Raw genomic sequence first — 23877 nt, forward strand, 5'->3', positions numbered from 1 at the left:
AATTGAGTAGGATTAAGCAGAAACAAGAAGACTCTAATTTTAAAACTGCATTATAATAATTGTGAGCTGGTTGTTAATCATAAATCTTTTTATGAGAAGAGGGTCGGTGGTGCAGTCAGTGAAGTGAAGAACAAAATATGTTATATTCAGTTTCAACGTTTCGACCTAAATTTCAGTACTTCATAAGTGTTAAGTACAAATTAAGATAACAGCCATGATAGAGCAATAAGAAACGTAATAACAAGAAATTAAGAAAATGACAAGTAATAATATAAAGAAGGGGATGTGTATAGGAAAATAGGCAGTAATATAGGTCAATAACAAACAGAATTGGAGAATGAAAAATCGAACCAATAAAAATATGTAATCAATGGAAAATTAATATTAATATAATGATAAATTTAAGAAAAGTAAACTAAATGCGGGATAAAATGGCAGTTATAAACATATATAAATAAAAATAATAAACGAAAAAGGTGTAATATGAAACTGAGTAAGTAGTAAGTATTTAATATTAAAGATGGTAAGTAGTAAAACTGAAAGTAATAAGAAGTAATGAATAGGAGTAAATAACTAATACGAGGGAAAATGAATAAGGGATGAAGAATAGATGTGAGAAAAGAGGTATGGGAATGGATATAAATATAAGGAGGAAAATTAAACAGGAGACTGCGGGTGATGGATCCAAAGAGAATAAATCTCTTTAGGTCACGCTAGAGAAGAAAATATGTTGAAACTTTGACCCTATTACATACTCATTTCACATCGTTGGTAAAAAGAAAAGTAATACACATATACAAACTTATTTAAAAACTTTCATGGGTGTTTGTATAAATGTAAAACAAATTATTTTAAGAAACAGTTATAGTGGAGGTCCACTTTCATACTTCCATTGGTATTAATGATACTTAAAAAAATGAGAAATCGTAAATTTACGATGTTTATTTATACTATGAATTATAATTTTAATTTGGTGTCATTTAATTGATGTCATCTCAAAAAAAAAAAAAGAAAGTAAAAATCAGGCAGAGATGGTAAAAAATTAGCAACGGATGAAACTAATAGCTAAAATTGCCATGAAAACGATACTTATTCAGGTATGAACAGGTAAATATCACATCCATGACAATTTTAGTTATTAGTTTCTACTATAGGTAATTTTTGCCCAACTCTGAAATCAGGTTCAGTCTCTATGGAATAGCGGAGAAGTTACTTATGCCTGGAGCCGTTACATCTGGAACGGCACTAACCGTAACTGTTATTGTATTCGTTACGAAGCTTCAAGAGAGTCGTCATTATCATCTAAGGCAAATAGAGGTTGCTAAGCAACCGCTTGTAAACATCTTTTACTATGTCACGATAAGGCTATTTGTTTAAATTATTTATTTTTAACATGACTCTGTATTTTGATTACCGTGTGAATATCGGAGAACTAAGCCCAAATGCTGCATTCACTGCAATTGAGTGGCATTCTCAGCATCCTTTGCTGGCTGTTGCTTTATTCAGTATTGAAAAAGGTGGAGCGGTTTTCTTATGTGATGAATTGGTATGTTCTTCAAGTTGCAGTTAATAATTGCTTCAAACTTGTTGCTATCTTAATATGTTTTGATGAGTACAATTCCTTATATATATATATATATATAATTAGAAATTTTAGATTTATAAATCAATGATTCTAAACAAACACGCCTTTCTAGGGTGAGAAATTGAAAGATGTTGATCCAACATTGCATCCCATGTCTCAAGTATCTTGTCTTTCATGGCATCCTTCCAGAAGAACATTAGTTATTTGTTGGCAGAATGGTGAAATTAGAACATGGAATGGAGATAGTGACTATACCATTGCACCAGCCACAAAACTTGCCTGTATAGTAAATGCAAAGTGGTCACAACAAGGAAGCAAGTTCATAACAATAGATTCAGTGAGTAGGATGCAAGAAAACAAATTATGATATATATATATAGTTGATTTCTAGTACTGTTTTCTATGGGATAAATTAATCACTATTGTGATCTTTGAATCCCAACTTAAAAGTTTGATCTAGCTTTTAGCCATTTTCAAACTTAACTCATTCAAATTGTTATGCACTGGTTTAAATTCTTTCTTTTAGATTGGTCACAGTTTATAGTCGTCCCAGGTCAACTTACGTCAGTAACCCTGCTTCTCTTCTGTGGTGTGTCAGGGTTCGTCTCTATCTCCTATACTGTTAGCAATGCATTATTGATCTTCCCCTCCTCATCCATCAATCGTAATACCTTTTGTAAGCTAATGATTTCTAAATTTACCCTTTTCTTCCTACTGACTGTCCTGTCAATAGCCACCAAAAAACTTTAAGACTACATTAAACGAATTAGTCACATAGCAGTAGAAAACAAGTTTAAGCTGAATGCAGAGAAAACTCAGGTGGATGTAATTGGTTCCGATTACCTCCTTAAAACCTTGCCACTTGTTCCAAAATAATAATCTCACAAATTCTTCTCCACTCTCAAAAACGTTGGAATCGCCTTTGACCAAATACTTTTCTGAAAAACAAAGCAACTAAATTGCCTTTATTACTTATTATTATTTGGATTTCTAGTCACCTCCTAAATGTTTTCACACTTTGCTTACCTGTTGTATGATATATGAGGGTTTCAGTGGAGAGCTTGGGTAAAACTAAAATATTTAATTAATTGTAACGTATGATTCATCTTCAGGGACACTTCTATGTCCTGATTTCATAAAGAGTTTTTATAAAGTGATTCTAATTTTCTATAGTGAAAGTATCCTTCCTAGCTTCCATCTTGTATATTCCTCCATCAAGCTATCCAATCCTACCGTCCATGAAACATCTTTTACTCTATTCAATGTTCATTCAAATCCCCTAATCGTTCCACAAATACCCATTCTTGATCATGAGATTTATATATAACTTCCAAACTAACCACAGCTTTCAACTGATCTTTTCTTATTAGATCCTCCATATGGAATTCTAGCCTACCTTCATCATTTGCTTTTGTACTCTTCCTACCTTAAAATCCCGCCTATTCCATCTCTTCTTATCCATCCAGATTCAAATGAATGAAATTGATGTTCTGGTTTTTAACCAAAATTTATAAATAGATACATAAAATTTATTTCTTTTTTGTTTTTTACCCATTCAATATAATTATTATTTTGTTTCAAATGTAAATGGATGTTCTTAAAATATGGACATGAGGATTATTTGATATTTCTTGTTAATTATCATTATTTAATCAATCTTATTTTATCATTTTTTCTCTCTTGTCTAAGGTACTAAATACCATTTTTAATTTTATGTTATGTTATTCTGAAGGGACTTACCCCAGAATGAATAAAGCACATTATTATCTCGTGTAATTTTTGCTGTGTCAAAAATTGTTTAGATTTTAATAGATAGCAAATCAATGTATTCAAGAATTGAACCAAATCAAGAACTTAATTAATTAATTAAATAATTTAATTAGTAATTAAATAATTACAAAATATTCATATTTAGAAATATAAATAATACAAGATTGAGAAGTTTCTTTCTGCTACATCGTAAAATGATCCAAGAGTAACATTACTATAGAGTTGTTGACCTTAAGTGTAGAAGTAAATAATTCACTTGCAGAGCATGTTTTGTGATAACTTGTGTTATGAAAGAAATATTATGACCTTTTCGTAAGACAATCTAATTTTGAATGGGTCAAGGTTTGATTATAATATAATCTATTAAAAATGGAGATAAGCATTAATCAAGTGCCAAATATCTAGAATGTTCCTGATTCTTTCTTTTAAAAATAAAGTATTAATTGCATTATTCTTGAGATTACTTTGTATAAATAAATTAATATTGAAAAGGCTTTTAGTCAGTTTAAATCATAAGATTTAAATAACCATTGATAATAAATTGGAGTATTTTTTCTTTTCTATTTTCCCCTTTATAGTCACCCTTTAGGAGGATTGTGTATTTTTTAAATTTTACAGATTAGAATGCAGTGTACTTGTACAGTAATAAATTTAGCTAAATTTTTGTGGTGTATTAAACCATGGGAAGAAGTAAACATTATAAAAGAAATGTTTACTTCTTCCCATGGTTTAAAAAATGGAATATCCATAAAAATTCCAGAAATATAAATTAAAAAGTAAAACTATAAACCAGAAGAAGAATTAAAATATATTTAATAAATAAGAACACCACTTTAAGGTTCACTTATTTCAAATTAAAAAATGTTTTCTTTATTGAGATATTCAATGCGTATTGCATGCTGTCATTGAGAGTCGTATTCTTAATTTACCTATATTATGATTATAGATATAAATAACTCTACTGTAGTTTTATGGTATCAAATTAAATATTTATCAATACAATGCTTTTTAAAATCGTTTGATTTCGTATTTTACACAAGTATTGATTTTTGAGTAAAGTAGATTCATATAATTAATAGAAAAATAGAAAATACAAAGTCATAATTTTAGTTTGATTTAAATTTTCAACAGGAGCCATACCTATTTTAAAGTGGCTGTGAGAGTGACTGCCCAAAATTATCATAAAATTTTTGTATTATCGCAGTGAGCTTGTATTTGATCTATGAAAGTTAATAATATTTACTTTTGTTACTGAAAACATCAGTATATATTTTGAATTATCCTTTATTCTCCTCTGTTTTCTTGTTTCATAATTATGAATTAATATAAATTATTTTAATTAATGTTTATTCACTATCATTATTTTATTATATAGGATGGAGATATATGTGGATGGAGATTGGATGCTCGGGGCCAGTTGGTTCCTTTGTATACTCTGCATTGGGAGAATGGGGTTGCCATCCAGTTCGAAATGCGAATTGCCAAACCGACTATGGACTTGGCTGGTTTGGCAAAAAAAGCGGTTGCTGGTGATGAACGAGCCCTGGATATTTTTAGTGCTTGGCGCCCTCGTACAGCTGGTAGAAGGACAGCTGTATCTATTGATTCAACATCTTTTTATGTTGCTACCAGCACAGGTATTACTTATTTTATATATGGGTTAGTTCTCCAGTAAGCCACAATTAGATGCCCAGAGCGTTTTCCAAGCCATAAAATTTTTCCATTAGAGAAATCTTTTACAAAAATAAATGCAAGATTATTTTACCAAATTTAATGGACAAACAAATTGTTATTTATGATATTAACATTTATTATATGTATATTGAACATATTGTTTATAAATTAAAATAGATGAAATGATCTTGTCTTTAAATTTAACAAATTTACCATCATCTTAAATAAATTTCATGTAAAAATCTTTTTATTTTTCCATCTGGCTGTATCTAAAAGAGTGTTTTGCACAGTTGTACTTTCATCGCTCCTTGGAATACGATTAGAGATTAGGACTTGGTGGTTTTAAAAATTTTTAGTAAATTTCTCTTGAGAAATGAGGCTTGGAAATGGAAAAGCCTGTTTTATCCAAAAAAATAGTTTTGAGCAAAACGAAAAAAACTAGTAGCTGGTCACAATTTTTGTTCTAAAATTATACAAAATACACCTCTAGGAATTAAACCATTCGGAATAGGAACTTCCAGCGGTTACCAGTGGATTGGTGCTGGTTTCTTCATCTTTATCCCATCAAAATCTCATTTTTCGTATTTCTGGCACTTACAGCTTTTTTCATTTCCATGCCTCAAATATATTTGTCATTACCTGCCTTGAAATGGTTTTGTGTTCAATTAGTTATGTTGGCCTTATTTCTTTCTAGATACTAATTCTCTGTTTAGTTGTTAGAAGGCATACCTTATTTGTGTAGGTACTTAAAAAATAACTTTATTAGTTGCAGTTAAATAATTAGTTGCACGGCTACAACTAAGTTCTAAAGGGTTTATTTGCTAAGACTTTACTCTATATATATGTATATATATATATTTTTTCAGGAATCCATTTACACCGTATATCCACTCCTTTATTCTTTTAACATTTGAATGTTTTGGACTCCTCTGCCAATTATCCAGTTTTACAAATAAAAACATTGCCAATTAACAGTTTAAAATTAACATATAGTTACAATCAACAAAGTTTATTTAGGCTATATCGTACCTTAATAAATTTTTTTTTTGATGGGCGGAGGTGCCTGAAATGTTTTTTTTTTCATTTCATCTGCCCAAGACTCCTATAGAATTCCTATACTGTCCCAGATTATCTACAGGTGACCAACCTATTCTAACCATTGTGGGGAGTCAAATTTTTCATTTTGTGGAACTGCCACTCAATGAAAAAAGTCAATGTCCCAGGCCGGATTCGAACCGGCGCCGGCCTACATATCTCAGATTGTAAGACCTACGCCTAACCACCTGAGCTACGGATGGCCCTAGCCCAAAACGTTGTTCAAACGTTAAAAAAATAAAGAAGTGAATAAAGGGTGATTGATTCCTGAAAATAAATATAATAAAGTTTTAAAAAATATCACTTTTTGGTAATTTAATTGATAAATATCTCATATTGTTAATTATATCATGTTGGTTGCAGTGTTGCTAACCATGTTATTATTTGAATTAACACTTGATACTTACTTATTGATACTTTGACAAATAATATTTAATAAAACGTCATATGAAAGAATTTATTTGTTTTTAATACTTGTTTAGGCTCTGTATTTCATGTCAATGAATCTGGTACCAAACAAGAAGTCTTGTCATCTATTGGAAACATTCAGTTACTTCTTCATCATGAAAGTGAAGATTATCTTCTTGTCATCCTTGATGGCCTCAATATGAACTACTATTCAGTAGATTCATCTGGAAGCTTACATGAAATGTCAAAAGTAATAATTTTCTTTAAAAAAAATAATAATCAAATCATATTAAGTCTAATTAGTCTCTGGTTTGGTTAATTCTCTTTCTCTCTTTCTCGTTCTAGGTTAAGCTGAGTGGAAGTAGTAATGGAAGAGATACTATTGTGTGGGCAGGCTCTGGATTGTTGGCATGCGCTGTCGGTGATCTCACAATAAGATTTTGGCAACCTCTGACTGGCGACACTTATTCTATAACAGTATCTAATGCAGATGAACCAAATAAGCAGGCCATCATCAGCTTGTCATTTTCTAAATTAAAAGGTAGTATTAGAGTGTTAATGTGGAACAAGTAAATTGTAATTTACTTTTTATAATCAACAATTTTATAATAATTTGTTGATTTAATAATGTTTTTGAATGTTAGTATGATAAGTTTATGAGCACACTTACATGATACTTTTAATTTTTTCCTGAGTAAAAAATTTCTATTTTATTGATATTTATTATTTGTGTGATGAAAATTAAAACAATGGCAACGATGATAATTTTATTTAATTCGTTAGATGCTATTGATAATTTTGTTAAATTAAAAAAAAATAACTATGGCAATTTTATTTTATTTTATGATATGGATGATTAAAGAAGATTGTTTGAGTTTTTATTTTATGTATATTTTTTAATTATGTTGTAATATATATAATGTATGATAAGTAACGTGTTGTATAGATTTTGCATTTTTTGCCTTTTGAAGGGCTTCTTTGTGCTTGCACAAACTCAGGATTCATTGTGATATGGCGTGTCAGTGGTGAAGGATTTGAAGCCTGGCAGCAAGTGGCCTCAACAAAAGTGAAGCAGAACATTCTTAAGGCAGCGTGGGGTATAAATCAGCTGGCCGTCAACACTTCTGGCACAGTTTATGTATTGAAGGAGCAGCCTCTCTCTGCCGCCTATCACGATGGTGTAATTATTATTTGTTGTTATATATGAATCAGTTATTTTTATATTTATTTATTTCAGACTGCTGAAGGTATTCATGCAGGAATTAAAAAAAAATTGTCTTCAGAATCAAAAAATTTTAACTGGCATTTTATGTTTTAGATATTAAGGAATAACTTTGTTTCTGTGTCTGTAGTGAAATTTATGAAGTGTCTGTAGTGAAAATCAATCCAAACAATCCAATTTTGATGAAATTTTCAGGAATTATATTGGTTGGTACCTTATTGTTTTTAGCAGATTTCATCCAATTTTTTTCTCATGTATGCAGAAATGTATTTTTCTTGGAACACTTATATATCAAAAGTGACTTGTCTGATTTAGCCCAAATTAAAGAGAGTATTGTAAAATGGATTTATTATCAATTTCATCAGGTTCTTTCTGCTACTTTCGCGTAAGCATTTGTAAACATATTTTCCCTGGCACATATATATTTTGAAAACAGCCTGTCCAATTTAGCCCAAATCGAGAGGAAAGTTGTGTTGATATAGTCAATGTTGCCCAGCATTAATGATGAAAATGTCACAGCAATATTTTCAGTAATAAAACTGTGTAAACACGACTTGAGAACTTTTTAAGCCTTTAATTTTATGTTAGTATAAATTGGATTATATAATGATCATTATAATTCTTTCTCTGATATAAACTATGTTTTATTTAGGTATCAATTGTTCAAACTTCAGCAACTCAGTTAGTTGTTTCAAAAGGCGAGGAAACTGCTGAATTGAACACAGACCTACAAGCGTTGGGTGTCTCATTGTATAAGGAAGTTGTTGCTGTTTGGAGTGGAAAAGTTATTGCTGTCTATCATATCAGCCCAATATCTTCAATTAGTGTTGTAGGTAATATTAAGCCTTTAGAGATCACATCCTTTACTGACCTGAGAGCTTTTAACTGTTCTTTCTATGTTTTTGGAAAATTCATATGCAATGACAAAAGAAAGATTATTCAACCTTCTTTCAATTTTCATAGTGATACTAAATCCAAACCATTATTTACAGTAGATTTCCGTTTAAGTGGAATAATGTGGATATGACTACTTTTAATAACATGAAATTCTGGTTTAGAGATAATTATTATTTAAATTATTCATTCTACTTTTAATTTTTAAAAAATTGAAGTAGCAAAAGTTTACTTAATTTCTCATTTAGTAAAACATCCTCCAAGTTATTTTATCATTCCTGATTCAAAGCCATAAAAGGCATTAAGTTATGCACTTTTATTTGCAATTTCAACTTCTTCCTAATATTAATGTAACTTATATTTTAGATATTAGGTTTTAATTGTTAGCAGCTTTTTGGGCAATAGTCGAGATTTGAACCATAAATGCTTGTAGTTGTAGTATTTGTTTTCATATAGAAAAATAATGGCTCTTTTAGGAGTTCTTATGCAACAACACTTTTGGTTATAAATATATTTTAAATAGTTGAAAAAAATGTTTAGGTTCATTTGAATGTGAATGCCTTTATGCTGGGGTTTGGGAGCAGAGCATTGTTGTGCTAACAAACTCAGGCCGTTTACAAGTTGTCACTCTGCAGGGAACAGTCAAACAGAACATCGAAACAGATGGCCAGCCTATCACTCTCAGCTTGACACGTCATTTTATGACAATATCAACCATTACTGGTTTATTACAACTTTGGGACATTTCTAGAAGGTATATTATTTGAAATATTGTCATTGATTAATACCAAAACTTGAGGATAAGTAGGCTCAACAAATATTTTCAATTGAGTATCAAATATTTGGTACTTACATACTAGCCATGCTGAAACTTGTGCTCCATAACCTGGCATTATACCTGACCAGATTCGTATTAATATGAATGCTGGAGTTAAAAATAAATTTTTAATTATATTATATATTGTTTAAATAAAATGTTATTATGCCGCTATATTATGCCATCTCATTTTTATCATTGACTATTTATCTTTTATACATGACAATAAGTACTGCATATTCCAAATACACTTTAACATTAATGGTTATAAGTGCTATGTACTAGTAGCAGATTTACTTGGGAATTATCCAAAAATAAATTAATTAATTGATTATAAATTGAGTCCTAAAAAAAATATTATTATAATTGGATTCCTTTCCAAAGGCTGTTTGTGTGTTTACCAGTTTACCAATTAAATACCTTTATATTCATAAAATGTTCTTACCATTGATTATATAGGATAATAAAGAGTGGTATATTGGGATATATAACAGTATATAAACTATATAAAGAAACTAAGTATTTATTTACAATTTGTTATTATGATTAAAATGATTCAGATAAAGGTTGCCATAAAATATAAATTATTACATGATTACTTATTAGTTAATTTATACTTATAGCTGCTGATGCCGTGGGTGTCTTCTGTTTCATCAGGGATGTCCAGGCCTCCTGGCCGAAGTGCATCCTCGGAGTCTACCTCCTGACTGTCCTCACTCGTCTGAGCCTTCCTCTTGAGTGCTCTCCTCTTCTCTTGTAAATTCCCTCTTGTCTTTTTCTCCCACTTCCCTTTTGGGGCGTTACCTTATTTTTAAATCTCTTCTCTGATTGGTTATCGATGTCCGAAGACTCCCGAGGCAGGCGTCCCCCTCCTCAGGGCCGAGGATGTGTAACAAAAAGTTTGACTTGTCCAGGAAGGGCCTGCACCTGGTTAATTTGATTCTGGTCCCTCGTCCCAAACTATCATTTTTGTTAGAACACTTAAAGGTTAGCCAATCTAATTTTCTCAGGGGCCTCTGGTAATGTGACAAACTTAATAGAGATGTTTTCATATCCGGGGACTCAGTAAGAGACTCCTACCCTAACCAGGTATCGGGGACAGATAGCAAAAAACCTTAATAAACGACATATTGTTGAAATCTAGGCTAATTCCTCGATACATAGCATAAGTATCTTACAACATTAATAGAAGATAAAAGAACATTCGTTTACATTCTACCATATCAAAATAATTCATAGTAACATAAAAATTTTGTTATTTTTCTAAATGTTGCTCAACTTAGAAGGAATTTAATACTCTTGCAAGCAAAGGGTTAAATTTTTACTCACACCAGATCCAACTTGATTAAAGATTTACTATTTTCAAAAAACTGTTTACCTTTTGCAATAGCATTGATTATTTTATAGGTTTGCTAAATGACAACTAAAATACTAAATTGATGAAAATGTTAAGTTCAAAATGCCAATGAAGTAATTTAAATATCTATATTATGTTCTTTTAGATTATGAAATGGATGAGAACAATTAAGTTATTTTTTATTAAAGTACAGTTTTGATATATTAATTATAACTTTTTAATTTTAATTGAATCTTCTTATTGAGTTTTTATTATTGATGCTTCTGTTGATTTTGATTGATTGATATAGAGAAGCAAGACCACATTCTAAAGTGAAGGATTTGATCGAGGCTGTAGCAGACTTTGGTGAGGTTATTACTGCTGTATGCAACTCGACCGGAACAAGAGTTGCTTTCACTATTGCAAAGAACAATCTCATGCCTTCTCCAGCAGTATTCCTCTGGAATATTGAAGGGGACAGTGTTCAGTCCTACTTTTTCAATGCTAATAAGTATGTTAAATAATTAATTTTTTTAAAAGTAAATAAAAGAGTTTATTGTGTTAATTTTCTTGACTAATCATTGATAATAAATAAAAGATTTCTTTTGTAGTTTTCTTTGTTCTCCGTATTTTAATTTAATAATGTAAAAGTTCTTCATTTATACAGTTGAATTATAGTTCAAAGAATGTTTTCCAAATCTGTTGTTAAAGGGTGGTTCAATATATTTATTTAGTACTCTTAAACAAAATGAATTTTCTTAGATAAATTGAGATTCATATTGATGATTAATTGTTCATAATAAACAGTTTAGAACTATAAACTTACCTTGTGTATATCTTTGACTTACTGTATTGTTTCATCAAGTTGGTTATACTGAATGAAGTATATATATAAAAATAATAAGATATTATATTCAGTTAAAAAATAAATAAATTTTTATTGTAATCTTATTAAATTTACCATTTACCATTAAAAATGTTAAATTTATTTTCATAATTTTGTTTATCTTTTTATAGTGAACCTACAAGGTTTGTTACATCAGTGTTTTGGGATCCTGATGAACCACAATTATTTGCTTGTGAAGCCAAGAAATCCTCATCCCAAAATACCTCCAAAAGATACCCTAGAGATATTTCCAAATACGATGTGTTCATTCCAACTACAGTAAGTCCCCTTTTTTGATGAATTTAATAAATATTTGTGAACTTTGCTATATTCATATTCGTATGTCTTAAAATATTGCTTGAATTGCTCAATAGTATCACTTCTTACCGCTCCTCTATCATATATCATATATCAATAGTATCACTTCTTACCGCTCCTCCTGACTATCTTCTCCTCATATTAATCTATGTTCAACAAAAATCACATTATAACTATTTATTGAAATATTGCAGTTATTGGTTTCCTTTTTGTCTTCTGCTGAACATGGTCTTCTATTGAGGGAGTCTTTGCCTATGGATGATGACTATGTTTCTTTACTCGCTGTGAGCATACCCTATTTTGTGATGGCCAAGAAACCGTCTTCTCAGCAAGTAATATAAATAAAACTCATTTCATATTGCTTTTTATAATTAGTTTTTAATTATTGATATATTTAATTTTTTTTGTTTAGAAGATCATGGTGGATAGAATAGTAATGAAAGATTTTGAAGGACTTGAAGACTGTGATTCTGCAACAAAAAATGCTGTTATAAGCTTCAGCTTTAGCCTAAGCATTGGTGATGTTGACCAAGCCTTCAAAAGTATCTGCAGTATGAAGAGGTTGGCTTCTAATTCATTTATTTGGAATAGTACCAATTATTAAGAAATGTTTAGTATTGAGTTGGTCATCTATGGTTTTCTGTCCCTTAGTAATCCATTGTTCTGCTTATTTGGATCAGGAATGCAGGGAATAACATAAATTTGACCTTATCATCTACATTTAAAGTAATAATTCATTTTTCCTCAGTTGATTTCATTGCACTCTGAATGAGCAATCAAGTGAGTAGAAAAAGGGAGAAGGTCAAGGAAAATATTTTTAAGGAAAATGATGCTCTGCATTGACTGATGAATGTATCATGAATAAGTTGACTAATAATTAACTGCTTTTAAAACTCAGGGAAATATTTAAGTAGGACAAACCAGCTCATGTACATAAGAGACTGTGGGACTTGTTTTATGATAAGTAGACTCTCATCCTGTGGAAACATAAGGGGCATATGTGCAGTTTACATTAAAGAACAAGTCTTTGAAGGAAATCAGTGTACTAAAAATCTCTCTTAAGTGACAATCAAGATGGTAATGATGGTGCTATTTTCTCTAATAATTTCAAAACCCGAAAAGTTAGGAAATTTGAGAACCCCCTTTAAATTGCGAAAATCCAATAAAACTTTATTCAAAGAGGTTATTATAGTCGCTTATAAATGCTACTTCAATTGGTAAGTTTTCTAAAAATTATAGGAAAAGGGTAAAGTTCAGGGAATGCTCCCCAGACCTCCGGTAATTTGGAAAATTTGGTCTAGGTTGTTTGAAATTTTTAATTTTACTCTCTCCCTTCCTCTATAAGTTGTAGCAGAAAAATAAACCATCTGCGTATGTTACCTTGTTTTATTTAAAAATTTTAGTTTTAAGAATAAATATGTACCTAGTCAGTATTTTCTGTATTTATTCAATGTGTGCTTATGTCCTTGGAGATGGACTAAGAGATGACCAAAAAAATGTTACATTTAAATATTAACTATGTAATCATTACTTTCATGAAGAGCCTTTCACAATGGCTTCCTCCCTGTTTCTCGATTTATAATTGATTTATGAATTTATCCTTTCTTGTTTTCCTTGCAGCCCTTGGTAGAAGCTTCATTTCCTCAGTTGTTCACTGCTCTCTAGTCTGTCTGCTATTATCCAGCTTTTAATACTATACAAGATTTTTTTGCTTTCAAAGAGCTCCATCTTGAGCTAATTTTGTAAAAATTATTTTATCTTGTAATTTAAAATAGAATGTTTTTTCTTTGAATAAAACAATTTTATTTATTTTGTTTGCTTATTATTTTTTTCTTTTTAACAGTGGGGTTGTGATCTGGAGAAATCTTGCAAGGATGTGTGTGACGACTAGACGTCTGGATGTAGCCAAGATCTGCCTCGGCAATATGGGAGATTCGAAAGGGGTCTCAGAGCTGATCAAGGCCGAGGATGAGCCTGAAGCTGTCAGGGTAGCCATCCTGGCGATGAGACTTGGCATGAGTGTAAGTATTTATTTAATTTAGCAATTTTAGCTTTGATTGTTATTCTAGTATTTTTGTGTAAGGTTTAAGTACTAAGATGACTTCAGTTGTTCTGACAATTACCATTCTCATGACTTGTATTTAGAAAATTTTTACTGGACTGTGGTATAGCCACAAGTATGGTAATGTGTTTAGGCTGTTGTAAAGATTTATTGTGCGAATGGCCCAGCCAATTTTAAAGTTTGATGGCTCAAATTACTTGGAGGGATCCCATGAGTGTAAAGCTCAATGACTAAAAAGGTATTGCATTAAATGCAATTTGTTTGTAGTGATTTTCCTAGTGAGTGGTTTAACCAATTTTGAAATTTGATTGCTCAAACTACTTAGTGAGCGTCTGTGAATGTTTTAAAATAATTTGAGCTCAAAATAATGAAAAATACTACATTATATTTTAAGTTTTCTTGTTTTTTTTATGTTTCATATCATATGAGCTGTTGAAAGCAAAATTAGCATAAATCATTCATTCTGTTCTCATCTCACTTCATTTAAAAAAAACAAAATTATTTAATTAATAACCGAGTGTATTAGCTTTAAATGCTTTTAAATAGTTGTATTGTTTTAGACTAACTAGTTTTAAAGAAAGCTGTCATTCCTTACCAGATGATTTGTAGATCCTTTCCTAAAGTGTTCAATATCTCAAACCTCTGGTTTTAATTTACATCACTTTTGCATTAGGTTGCTCATATCATTTGTATGTTCATGTCCATATGTAACAAAATATAAATTGTTGATACTCAAAAAACTATTATTTATTAAAAAAAAAAGGGAAATTTTATGGCCACAACTAATTATGCCAGATTTATTTTAGTTTTTTCCATTTTAAAGAATTTTTTTAATTTTTATAGGAAGATGCTGAAAAATTGTTGACTGAATGTAACCATTTTGACATAAAGAACAAGTTGTATCAAAGGAGCAATCTTTGGGATAAGGCCTTAGAAACAGCTCAAAAATATGATCGGATTCATCTCAAGAATACATATCATCAGCATGGAAAGTAAGTTTGTATTAAATTGTTCATTCAGGATGAGAATTCTGATAGTTCATGGAAGTAGCCTTCCAATCACTTCTTTTTTCTCACTGGACTGTTCATATAGCGAGCCACAAATACTGTCATTTCAAAACAATAGTAGTAATGTAATTAATGTACCCAAAGGGTTGATGCTGTTACTATAAATACTATATGTATGTAAGGACATGATTACCTCCAAAATCCTCTTCAGAATTGGAATGAAGCCCACCCCAAAGTGCCTACTTTGTACTGTTGGACTACCTGTGGACACAGAACAACACTTTCATTGCTGTTGCCTTAGAAAATACAAAATTTGTGACAGCAACGCCTACGAATGGTGAAGTATATCACAATTTTATTTGGGTCCCAGGAGGGAATGATAGATACTTTAGAGACCATTGATGATTCAGTCATGGAGCATTCTAACATCTCTTACTTTGAAGCAAGAACACTCTCAGTTAATTTAAAATCTGTATGGCACATGGACTGATGTTTCAAATCTACTGAAAAAAAAAAAAAAAAAAAAAACTGTCCATTCCCCATTTTTCTGGAATCAAATGATTTTTTTAATAGTCTATTTTATAAAACAAACATTATGACCAAAATTATACTGTTTTTTGTGGTCAATATTTTCCATGTTAATAATTTTACAGATAACTGTTTGTAGTTCATTACAATAATTAACTATTTATGTTGTGATGGCAGGATTGTTGGTGTCTTCAACGGCAATGGTTGGCATTAGCAAAGAGACTGAAATGGGTTTGCCAATGCCGAAATTATCATAAACATTTTTATTTTACTAGTATATTTCTTTTAACCTATTTCTATTTATAACTCATTTTATGTTTCATTATTTTACAATTTTTTTGTGGCAAACCCATTTGAAACCTCTCGTCATAAGATTAAATAATTGATGATGTGTGTTTTTGTTTGGCTAAAAAAAATAATTTTTGTGTTGCTTTCTGTTTGAGAATAAACATAGTTGTTTAGACCAATAAGAGTGTACCTACTATCATTTCAATCGGAACACGCAGTAAAATGTTATTTGACTATGTATGTTCATAACAATAGCATTCTAATATTTTAAAAATATCTTTGGAGAATAATATAATGAACTGTATTTGGTTTCCACTTCATATTTTTCTTTTCCTATTCTCAATCATAAAAAATTATAGATGAATCTCTGAACCCTTTCTTTTTATTTTTCAGGTACTTGGAGAGTGAAGGAGATACCGAGGGGGCAAGTCACATGTACTATCGGGCTGAAACCCATCGGCATGAGGTTCCAAGGATGCTTTTAAGTAATACCCCAGCCCTTGAAAAATACATTGTTAATAGTAAAGATCCGTAAGTTTATTTTTGATAAATTATATAAAGCTTTAAATTCTCTTAATGGATATATCTATTTATATTGTTTTCTTTATTAACTAACCTACTCATTCATTTCTTAAAAACATGATGTGTATAATAAAAATTAACCAGACCATGCACTATATTTTTATCATCATAGTGTTGAAGTTTTTTAGTTTAGTTTTGATTTTCATGTAATTAATTTTTTTTGCTCTCTATTTTTACATCTACACCTGTCTCTTAAAACTTATCACCAAAGCACCATGGTACATAAAGAGAAATACTTTACATACTGACTTAAAAATTCCAACTGTCACCGAATATACCCTTACTACAAACGTTTTCATGAATAATTACTGGGACGCCAAAACACACTTATAAGACAAAATGCCACGATTCTCATGCTTGAAAACACAAGGAAGAAACTAAAAAAGAATTTAGATGAGAGACCTGCTAATATGAGAAAGTAATGACTGTTTATGAATAGCACACAATAAGTCACTTTCTCTTGGGGTACATAATCTTGAATACCAGTATTGGTGTTTGGCGTTGTATTCCTCCAGGAATAAAACTTCCAACCTAATTGTTTGAAGAAGTCAGAAAACATTGAAGAGGCTTCCTGCGTACATAAGGGGCTTCCTCAAATAACATGTTTTCTGCTATTTTAAATTTCAGATCTTTGGACTAAAGTTCTAACTTGATCCCAGTAAAATAGATTGAAGACAATTAGCTCAAGACAATTAGTATTTTATCAGCTCTTTTTACATATTTTGTTGTCATTTTATTGATTTTATAGTTTAAATAAAAGTATATTGTACATTCATGCTCAAGTATATGCTAGAGTATATTGTTTACTTCACAGTAGAGTTAAGTACATGGAAACTAACTTCATGACAAATACAATTAAGGTTCACTCTTTAAGGAAGCTCACAAATTTTCAATTAATTTTTTGACTTAACAGATTTAAGTATACAACAAGTGTTCATTCAAAAAAATAATTAATAAGTTGTCATTTTCCTAAAAGAGAAAATTGTTAATTGTATTTTTCATAAAGTAATTTTCCATACACTTAACACTTATTTGAAGTAAGCCATCGATTTAATGATATTAAACTGAACAAACAAATCATGTGATTCAATCAATTAAAACTTTTAATTTAGACTATATCTATTTGAATTTTTCTTTTAGAATCCTGCTAAAGTGGTGGGCACAATATATGGAATCTACTGGCCAGATGGACATTGCTTTAAAATTCTATGAAGAGGCTGGAGACACTTTTTCTTTGGTTAGGGTCTTATGCTACCTGAAGGAGACAGAAAAAGCAACTGTCCTTGCAGAGAATAGCAGTGATAAAGCTGCGTGCAATCATCTCGCTCGCCACCTTGAGCATCGTGGTCGCATTCAGGAAGCTGTTCATTTTTATACTGTTGCCACTGCTTACAATAATGCCATTCGCCTTTGCAAAGTTAGTTATTTATTTATTTTATTGTTTATGTTAATTATTTTATGATAGAAAGTAATCTTTATATGTATATATTTTGATGTATATTTGTAACTTTCTATTGCTGAGGGTAAAAATTAACTTTTATTTCATGATTTTTTTTTAACTTTAATATTATTTCCTGGATAGCCAAGTTAATCAGTAGGCAATTTTATTTATAAACCCTTATCTTTGGTATAGGTAGTTCAAGCGACCAATAATTGATTATCTAAAAACACATGTTTTGGCTGGATTAATGTTGAACCTCAAATTTACATAGAGCTGCCAATATATCTATACTAATTATTAAATCTGCTGTATGGCCAATGAAAATACAAATTAATCTAATCAATAATCAACTTCCTTTTAACTATCAATGGAAAAATTATGTATGAATCTTAAATCAAATATCACTGTCTTTAATTGATGATTAAATTGTTTACATACATCAAAATAAAATGGACACAATTCTGGACAGTATCAACTGAAATTCTCATAGTTTTGTAGTCATTTATAAGTTAAGAATGAAAAACAAAATAATGTATATATTTATGTTCTAACCTTATGTCTTCCTTTACACCTCCTACTCATGAATTTACTTACTCAAATTTCACTCATAGCCCCTGACATCTTAAAAATTGCACATCCAATTTTATGTTTCTTCTTGCAATAAGTTAAATCCTCTTAATGTGAATAATTGGTATGACTCCATTCTTTGCCGTCTAAAAATTCACTGAATGAATTAACCCTCAAAGTGAGCGAATGATATGGCTCAACTCTATGCTATCCAAAAAATGACTGACCATTGTTTTTGCATTTTCCTTTTTCCAATGTTTCTCTTTTGAAACGAACATGAATAATTGCAAGGATTTATTAGTTTACAGATAACTTTTATTTCAGAAAGATATTTCTTTCCTCATTAAATGTTTAACTAATTAATTACATATTGTTGATTACATACATATCAATAAGTATCAAATAATATATTGATGGAGCCAATCAATATTCACCATGTTCATCATAGGAACAACATTTATATAACTGTAATCAACATTGATTACTTGATACTGCCAAATTGAATTTTTTTTTAATTCAAATAATAAATTTTTGCTGACATGTGACAATTTTCTTGTCACATTTTTTTTTTTCTAAAAAAAATATATATTTCTAAAAAAATAAATTTTAACAACTTTTGTTTGATTGCAATACTATGAGGGAAAAAAAAGTTAAGCAAGATTAGATCACTCCCAATTTATTAATATTATTTTCATTAATATTTTACTTTGTTTAAAAATTGGTAATGGTATAATTATTATTTTTTGATGGTAGTGAGAATAGACTTAATTAATTCTAGGACAGTTTGTCCCTTTAATATAATAATATTTAATATTTAACATAAGTTGTTCTATCTACTCACTCACTGTGAAAGATTAAATATTCAGGAGGAAGGCCTGGAAGACCAATTGTGGGCTTTGGCCCTTGCTGCTGGGAGGAGAGAGCAAGCTGAAGCTGCAAATTTTCTTCAACATTCTTCTCCAGAGCGAGCCGTGCTCCTCTACCACAAGGCCGGTATGCTCCACCGAGCTCTAGATCTGGCATTTAGGTAAATTGAACTTGAACATGAGACAATTTTTTATAGCTATCTTTTATTTATCGTCAGGTTAGAAAGAAAAGTGATCAATTTACATTGATTTGAAGATGAAATTTGTGCGATCGATCTATGCCTGAACCAAATCTACACCAATTTTTTCAATACCGAATCATAGATTTTGTACCTGGTTGGATGCCTTCATCTGAATGCTGATATCTTTTATCTTTTATGTGTGCTGATACTGTTAGTGAACTGTATCGAAAATCATATAAAGAAAAGATAGATTCAGCAGACTACCAAAAGAAAAAAAGGCTGCTATTTTCAATAAATTACAAGAGGCTATAGTATTGTCAAAAGTTGAACATGTAAGTTAGAGATGTTAATTAAATGGGTCAGTTTTATTGATGATGATGACAAGGTGCTGTGAAGTTTAAGTGGACATTAGAAGAAAAATAAAAGAAGAAACAGTTACTCTAATATTGGTTCCATAATTTTGCTGAAAGTTTTTTGAGCTTTTACTAAAATATTTGGTACTTTTGTATAAATGAAACAAATACTAATAAAAATATCACTTAAACACTTTTATCTGCAATCCAGTGATATGATGTATTAATTTTTATCTAAATCAGGTATTTTAAAAATTATAAACTATTTTAAAATTAGATTTTAGTTATTTTTTATTTGCTTTTGTAGGGTTTACTTAGTTTCTACAGTTCTTTAATAATTATGGTTCCATTCAAATAAATGAATAATTTATTCATTTTGGCATCAAAAGAGGAAAATCAAAAATGAAAAATATCAGTCATACTGAACACTGTTTTTAAAGAATGCTCTATTACCGTTGCAAATGTTTGTGTTATTTTTGCGATTATTTATTGTTGAAATTTCTAATAAATGATTATTTTTGTCTCCTTTTGGTTTTTAAAAATAATATTTTGATGTATTTATGCTCTGAAAATGTTGATGCAACTTTTATTATTCAACTTTTCAAAACTTTTTAAATAGTTAAGTTATAGTGGGCCCAAGTTATCTAAGTACTTAAAATTTGAAAAAGTTTAAAGCTTTGTTAAATATTAAAAAAAATTAGTGTCATGTAAAACTGTGGTTATACAGGTTAGAAAATTTTTAAATCATAATTTAGAAAACCTTATTTTTATTAGTCACAAATCATTATTAAAAAATCGTGTAAGATATACTTTTGGATACATAAAACAATATAAATACTAATAAAATAGTTCAAATAATGAGTTGATTTGTTTATATAACATAATATGTATATGAAGAAAATTGAAATAAAGTCCCAAATTAAGTCCATAGGATAAAAAAGTCCCATAGTGTTTCAATACTTATAACTAATCTAATGTTCTCCCTCAAATATAAAAATTTAATTAAAAATCTTCTTTTTTAAAAAATTAATTTTATTATGTTGTTATTTTAGGAATAACCATTTTGATGCTGTTGAGCAAATTGCTACAGAATTAACTTCTGAAAACGACACTGATCTGCTGACGAGATGTGCTCAGTATTTTATAGACCAGCACCATTATGAAAAAGCTGTCCACTTACTTGCTGTTGCCAAAGAGGTATTATGATTGGTTGTTTAGTATTTTATTTAAATTATAATTTTTTTTCTAATCAGTCATTTGTATTTTTTATTTAGGCAACATAATTTATTTTAATATTTTTTTAAATTGAAGTGTATATAAATAAAAATATAGATATTTGAGACTCTTTATTGCTGACATTATTGTGTCAAATAAATCCACTGTGATGCATATATATTTTCAATTTTTTCTGTGGATATAAAATTTAATTTTTCAATGGCAGCCACTCATTTGGCATATAAATGAAACTAGCTTATTTTTAATGATATCCTCATTTATTTATCTCCATCCAACAATGTACCCTTATCTAGGAGTCCATTGTTAATAGTAAATCAGATTAAATGTTATGATTTTATCTAAATTTTACCTTTTATGTTGTTTTTTAGTTTATTTCAATAAATTATAAGTATTCTGAAGTTTTCATGACACCTGATTTTCATATCAAGAAAGAGGTCATAAATTAGGAATGCAAGCAAAACTAGAATTTTTTTTTTATATAACCTCAACTTTTACAGATTATTTTCTACTGCTTCAATGACTATGACTTATGTTTGATGTAGCATTGACCTAATATTTAGAGTAATTACTGAAGGATAGTTTTATTCTAGAAGTGATTTTGGTAAAATTTAGCAACTCTTTATTCATCTTGAGGGTTTATTTCATGGATATACAACATGTTTTGGTTCTGGATCTGGTGATGACCCCTCTGAACATCGAACTGAAGCATTTTTTCATGAAAATTGTGCCGAAAAAAACCTTTACAAGTTGACACCTCTGAGTGTAAATTTCTCTCAAATGCTTTTAATTAATAGTTTTATATTGTTTTCTTTAAGTTTTTTATATGAATAATGTTTTCTCATTATACTAAAGTAATTACCTTTAATATAAAAATACTCGTCACTATTCATGAACATATAGTTAAAATAAAAGTTATTGTATATTTATTTTCTGATGTTTAAATATTTTATAGTATGTTAGAGCCATAGAAGATTGTTGGGAGCACAATGTAATATTAACAGATGAGCTCGCTGAGAAGTTGACACCGGATGATGATCACCCGGATAGAATAGCCCTCATTGAGAAGTTGGCTGACTGTGCCTTAGCTCAGGCCAACTATCATCTTGCTGCTAAAAAGTTTACACAGGCTGGAAGCAAGGTATATATTTATTCCACGGTACTGGTATTTACATAAGCTGTTTTGGTATTACAAGGTTTTTTGTATGATTTAAAAAATCTTTAATACTTCAGAGAATTATTATTGAATTCAATTATTTAATGGTAAACAGTCAATTGTAGGATTATGAATTTAGACTAATAATTTAGTCCTTAATTTTATGTCAATTTTAATGATTTTATAGTTTTCACAATAAGTTGTGTTATTATAGGTGCTCTATTTTTCAACATAACATAATTGTTAATACTATTCTTAAAGACATAATCCCTAAATTTGTTTTAACCATTAATTCAATAGTTTGTATCCTTATTTGGTGATACCACTGTAGTAACAATAAATATTTGTTTGAATGTGAAAAATTAACATTAAGTTAATGTTAATAGAGATCCCAGCAAATCTGCTCGTTTGGGAAACATGATAAATTTACAACTTGGTTTAAATTTTTCAACTTTTTTTAATTAACAAAAAAAATATGGTTCTTGCTGTTTATATTCTATAGAATTGTTCGATAGCTGTAAAACACCTCTTGTACCAGAATACATGAGAGAGGAATATTTTATTTGAAATTAATGATTTCTGCAATTTTCTTTTATTTATATTACTTTTTCACTATATTCAGTTTTATATCTTTACCAATGTCAAAAATTTGTTCATGGCAGCAATGTACATTTTTAATAATTTCATCATCTCAATAGATATGAAAATATCTCCACTATGTATATTCAGGAAACTTCCTAACATTATAGTGTGTATATGGGAAGTTTCCTGAATTTTTCTTAGTGAGAAAAATAAAAAATAATATTTTACATTAATGATCTACAAATTTTAATTTAAGATAATATATTTTTTATTTCAGATGAAAGCTATGAAGGCATTGTTGAAATCTGGAGATACTGACAAAATAATATTCTTTGCCAATGTGTCGAGGCAGAAAGAAATGTATGTTATGGCTGCTAATTATTTACAATCACTCGATTGGAGGTCAAAACCAGAACTTCTTAAAAATATTGTCAATTTTTATACCAAAGGAAAAGCTCCTCAGTTACTTGCTAACTTTTATATTGCATGTGCTCAGGTGAGTTTTTACGTTTGCATTTTATTATTATTATTATTCATTTTTTCCTAATGCTTGGATAAACTAATGTAGTGAGGTGGTTTAGAGGTGTATTTTTAAATTACTGTAGCATGATTGCAGCAACAAATTTTGTATGAAGGTGTGTTATGAAATAATAATAAATATTATAGGGCACCGAAATCTAAAAAAAAAATTGTATTTTTGAAATTTTTTTTGTTAATATGATATCGGTTCGGAACTGATTGGTTTAAGGCAAGAACTCCGTGATGGTCATGATTTGTATATGGCCTATCTTTCCTATATATTTTAAAAATTTCTTTCATCATGATTTGAAAGATTAGTTTCCTGGATGACAATACAAAACGGATTTATATCTCTAATTAGAATCTTAAGATCATTAAAATGAGTTTTTAGTCTGTTACAGTTCCATTGTAATAATGACATAAAAATAAAAGAAAGAAGAGAAAAAATTACTTTACATGAATAAATAGAGAAAATATTTAGAAATTAATGAAGTAAATATTAATGG

At 29.6% G+C, this 23877-nt stretch overlaps 1 protein-coding gene across 1 annotated transcript in view; it reads left to right on the forward strand.

Annotated features, from left to right (window-relative positions):
- Positions 1-1261: 1261 nt before the first annotated feature.
- Positions 1262-23877, forward strand: part of rempA (intraflagellar transport protein rempA) — a 32492-nt gene continuing 9876 nt past the window's right edge. The window contains exons 1-20 of the mRNA XM_014430760.2: positions 1262-1546; positions 1698-1922; positions 4731-4992; positions 6607-6782; positions 6878-7073; positions 7504-7712; positions 8407-8587; positions 9189-9402; positions 11112-11312; positions 11819-11966; positions 12200-12337; positions 12418-12566; positions 13849-14026; positions 14911-15059; positions 16284-16421; positions 17613-17889; positions 19347-19507; positions 20934-21078; positions 22070-22255; positions 23130-23348. Coding sequence (XP_014286246.1) covers positions 1394-1546; positions 1698-1922; positions 4731-4992; positions 6607-6782; positions 6878-7073; positions 7504-7712; positions 8407-8587; positions 9189-9402; positions 11112-11312; positions 11819-11966; positions 12200-12337; positions 12418-12566; positions 13849-14026; positions 14911-15059; positions 16284-16421; positions 17613-17889; positions 19347-19507; positions 20934-21078; positions 22070-22255; positions 23130-23348 — 3705 coding nt within the window. The 5' untranslated portion in view covers positions 1262-1393. The remainder of the gene's footprint in view (positions 1547-1697; positions 1923-4730; positions 4993-6606; positions 6783-6877; positions 7074-7503; positions 7713-8406; positions 8588-9188; positions 9403-11111; positions 11313-11818; positions 11967-12199; positions 12338-12417; positions 12567-13848; positions 14027-14910; positions 15060-16283; positions 16422-17612; positions 17890-19346; positions 19508-20933; positions 21079-22069; positions 22256-23129; positions 23349-23877) is intronic.

Source organism: Halyomorpha halys, unplaced genomic scaffold, assembly GCF_000696795.3.
Source record: "Halyomorpha halys isolate HHAL.00 unplaced genomic scaffold, Hhal_1.1 Scaffold912.1, whole genome shotgun sequence".
Classification (NCBI taxonomy): Eukaryota; Metazoa; Arthropoda; class Insecta; order Hemiptera; family Pentatomidae; genus Halyomorpha; species Halyomorpha halys.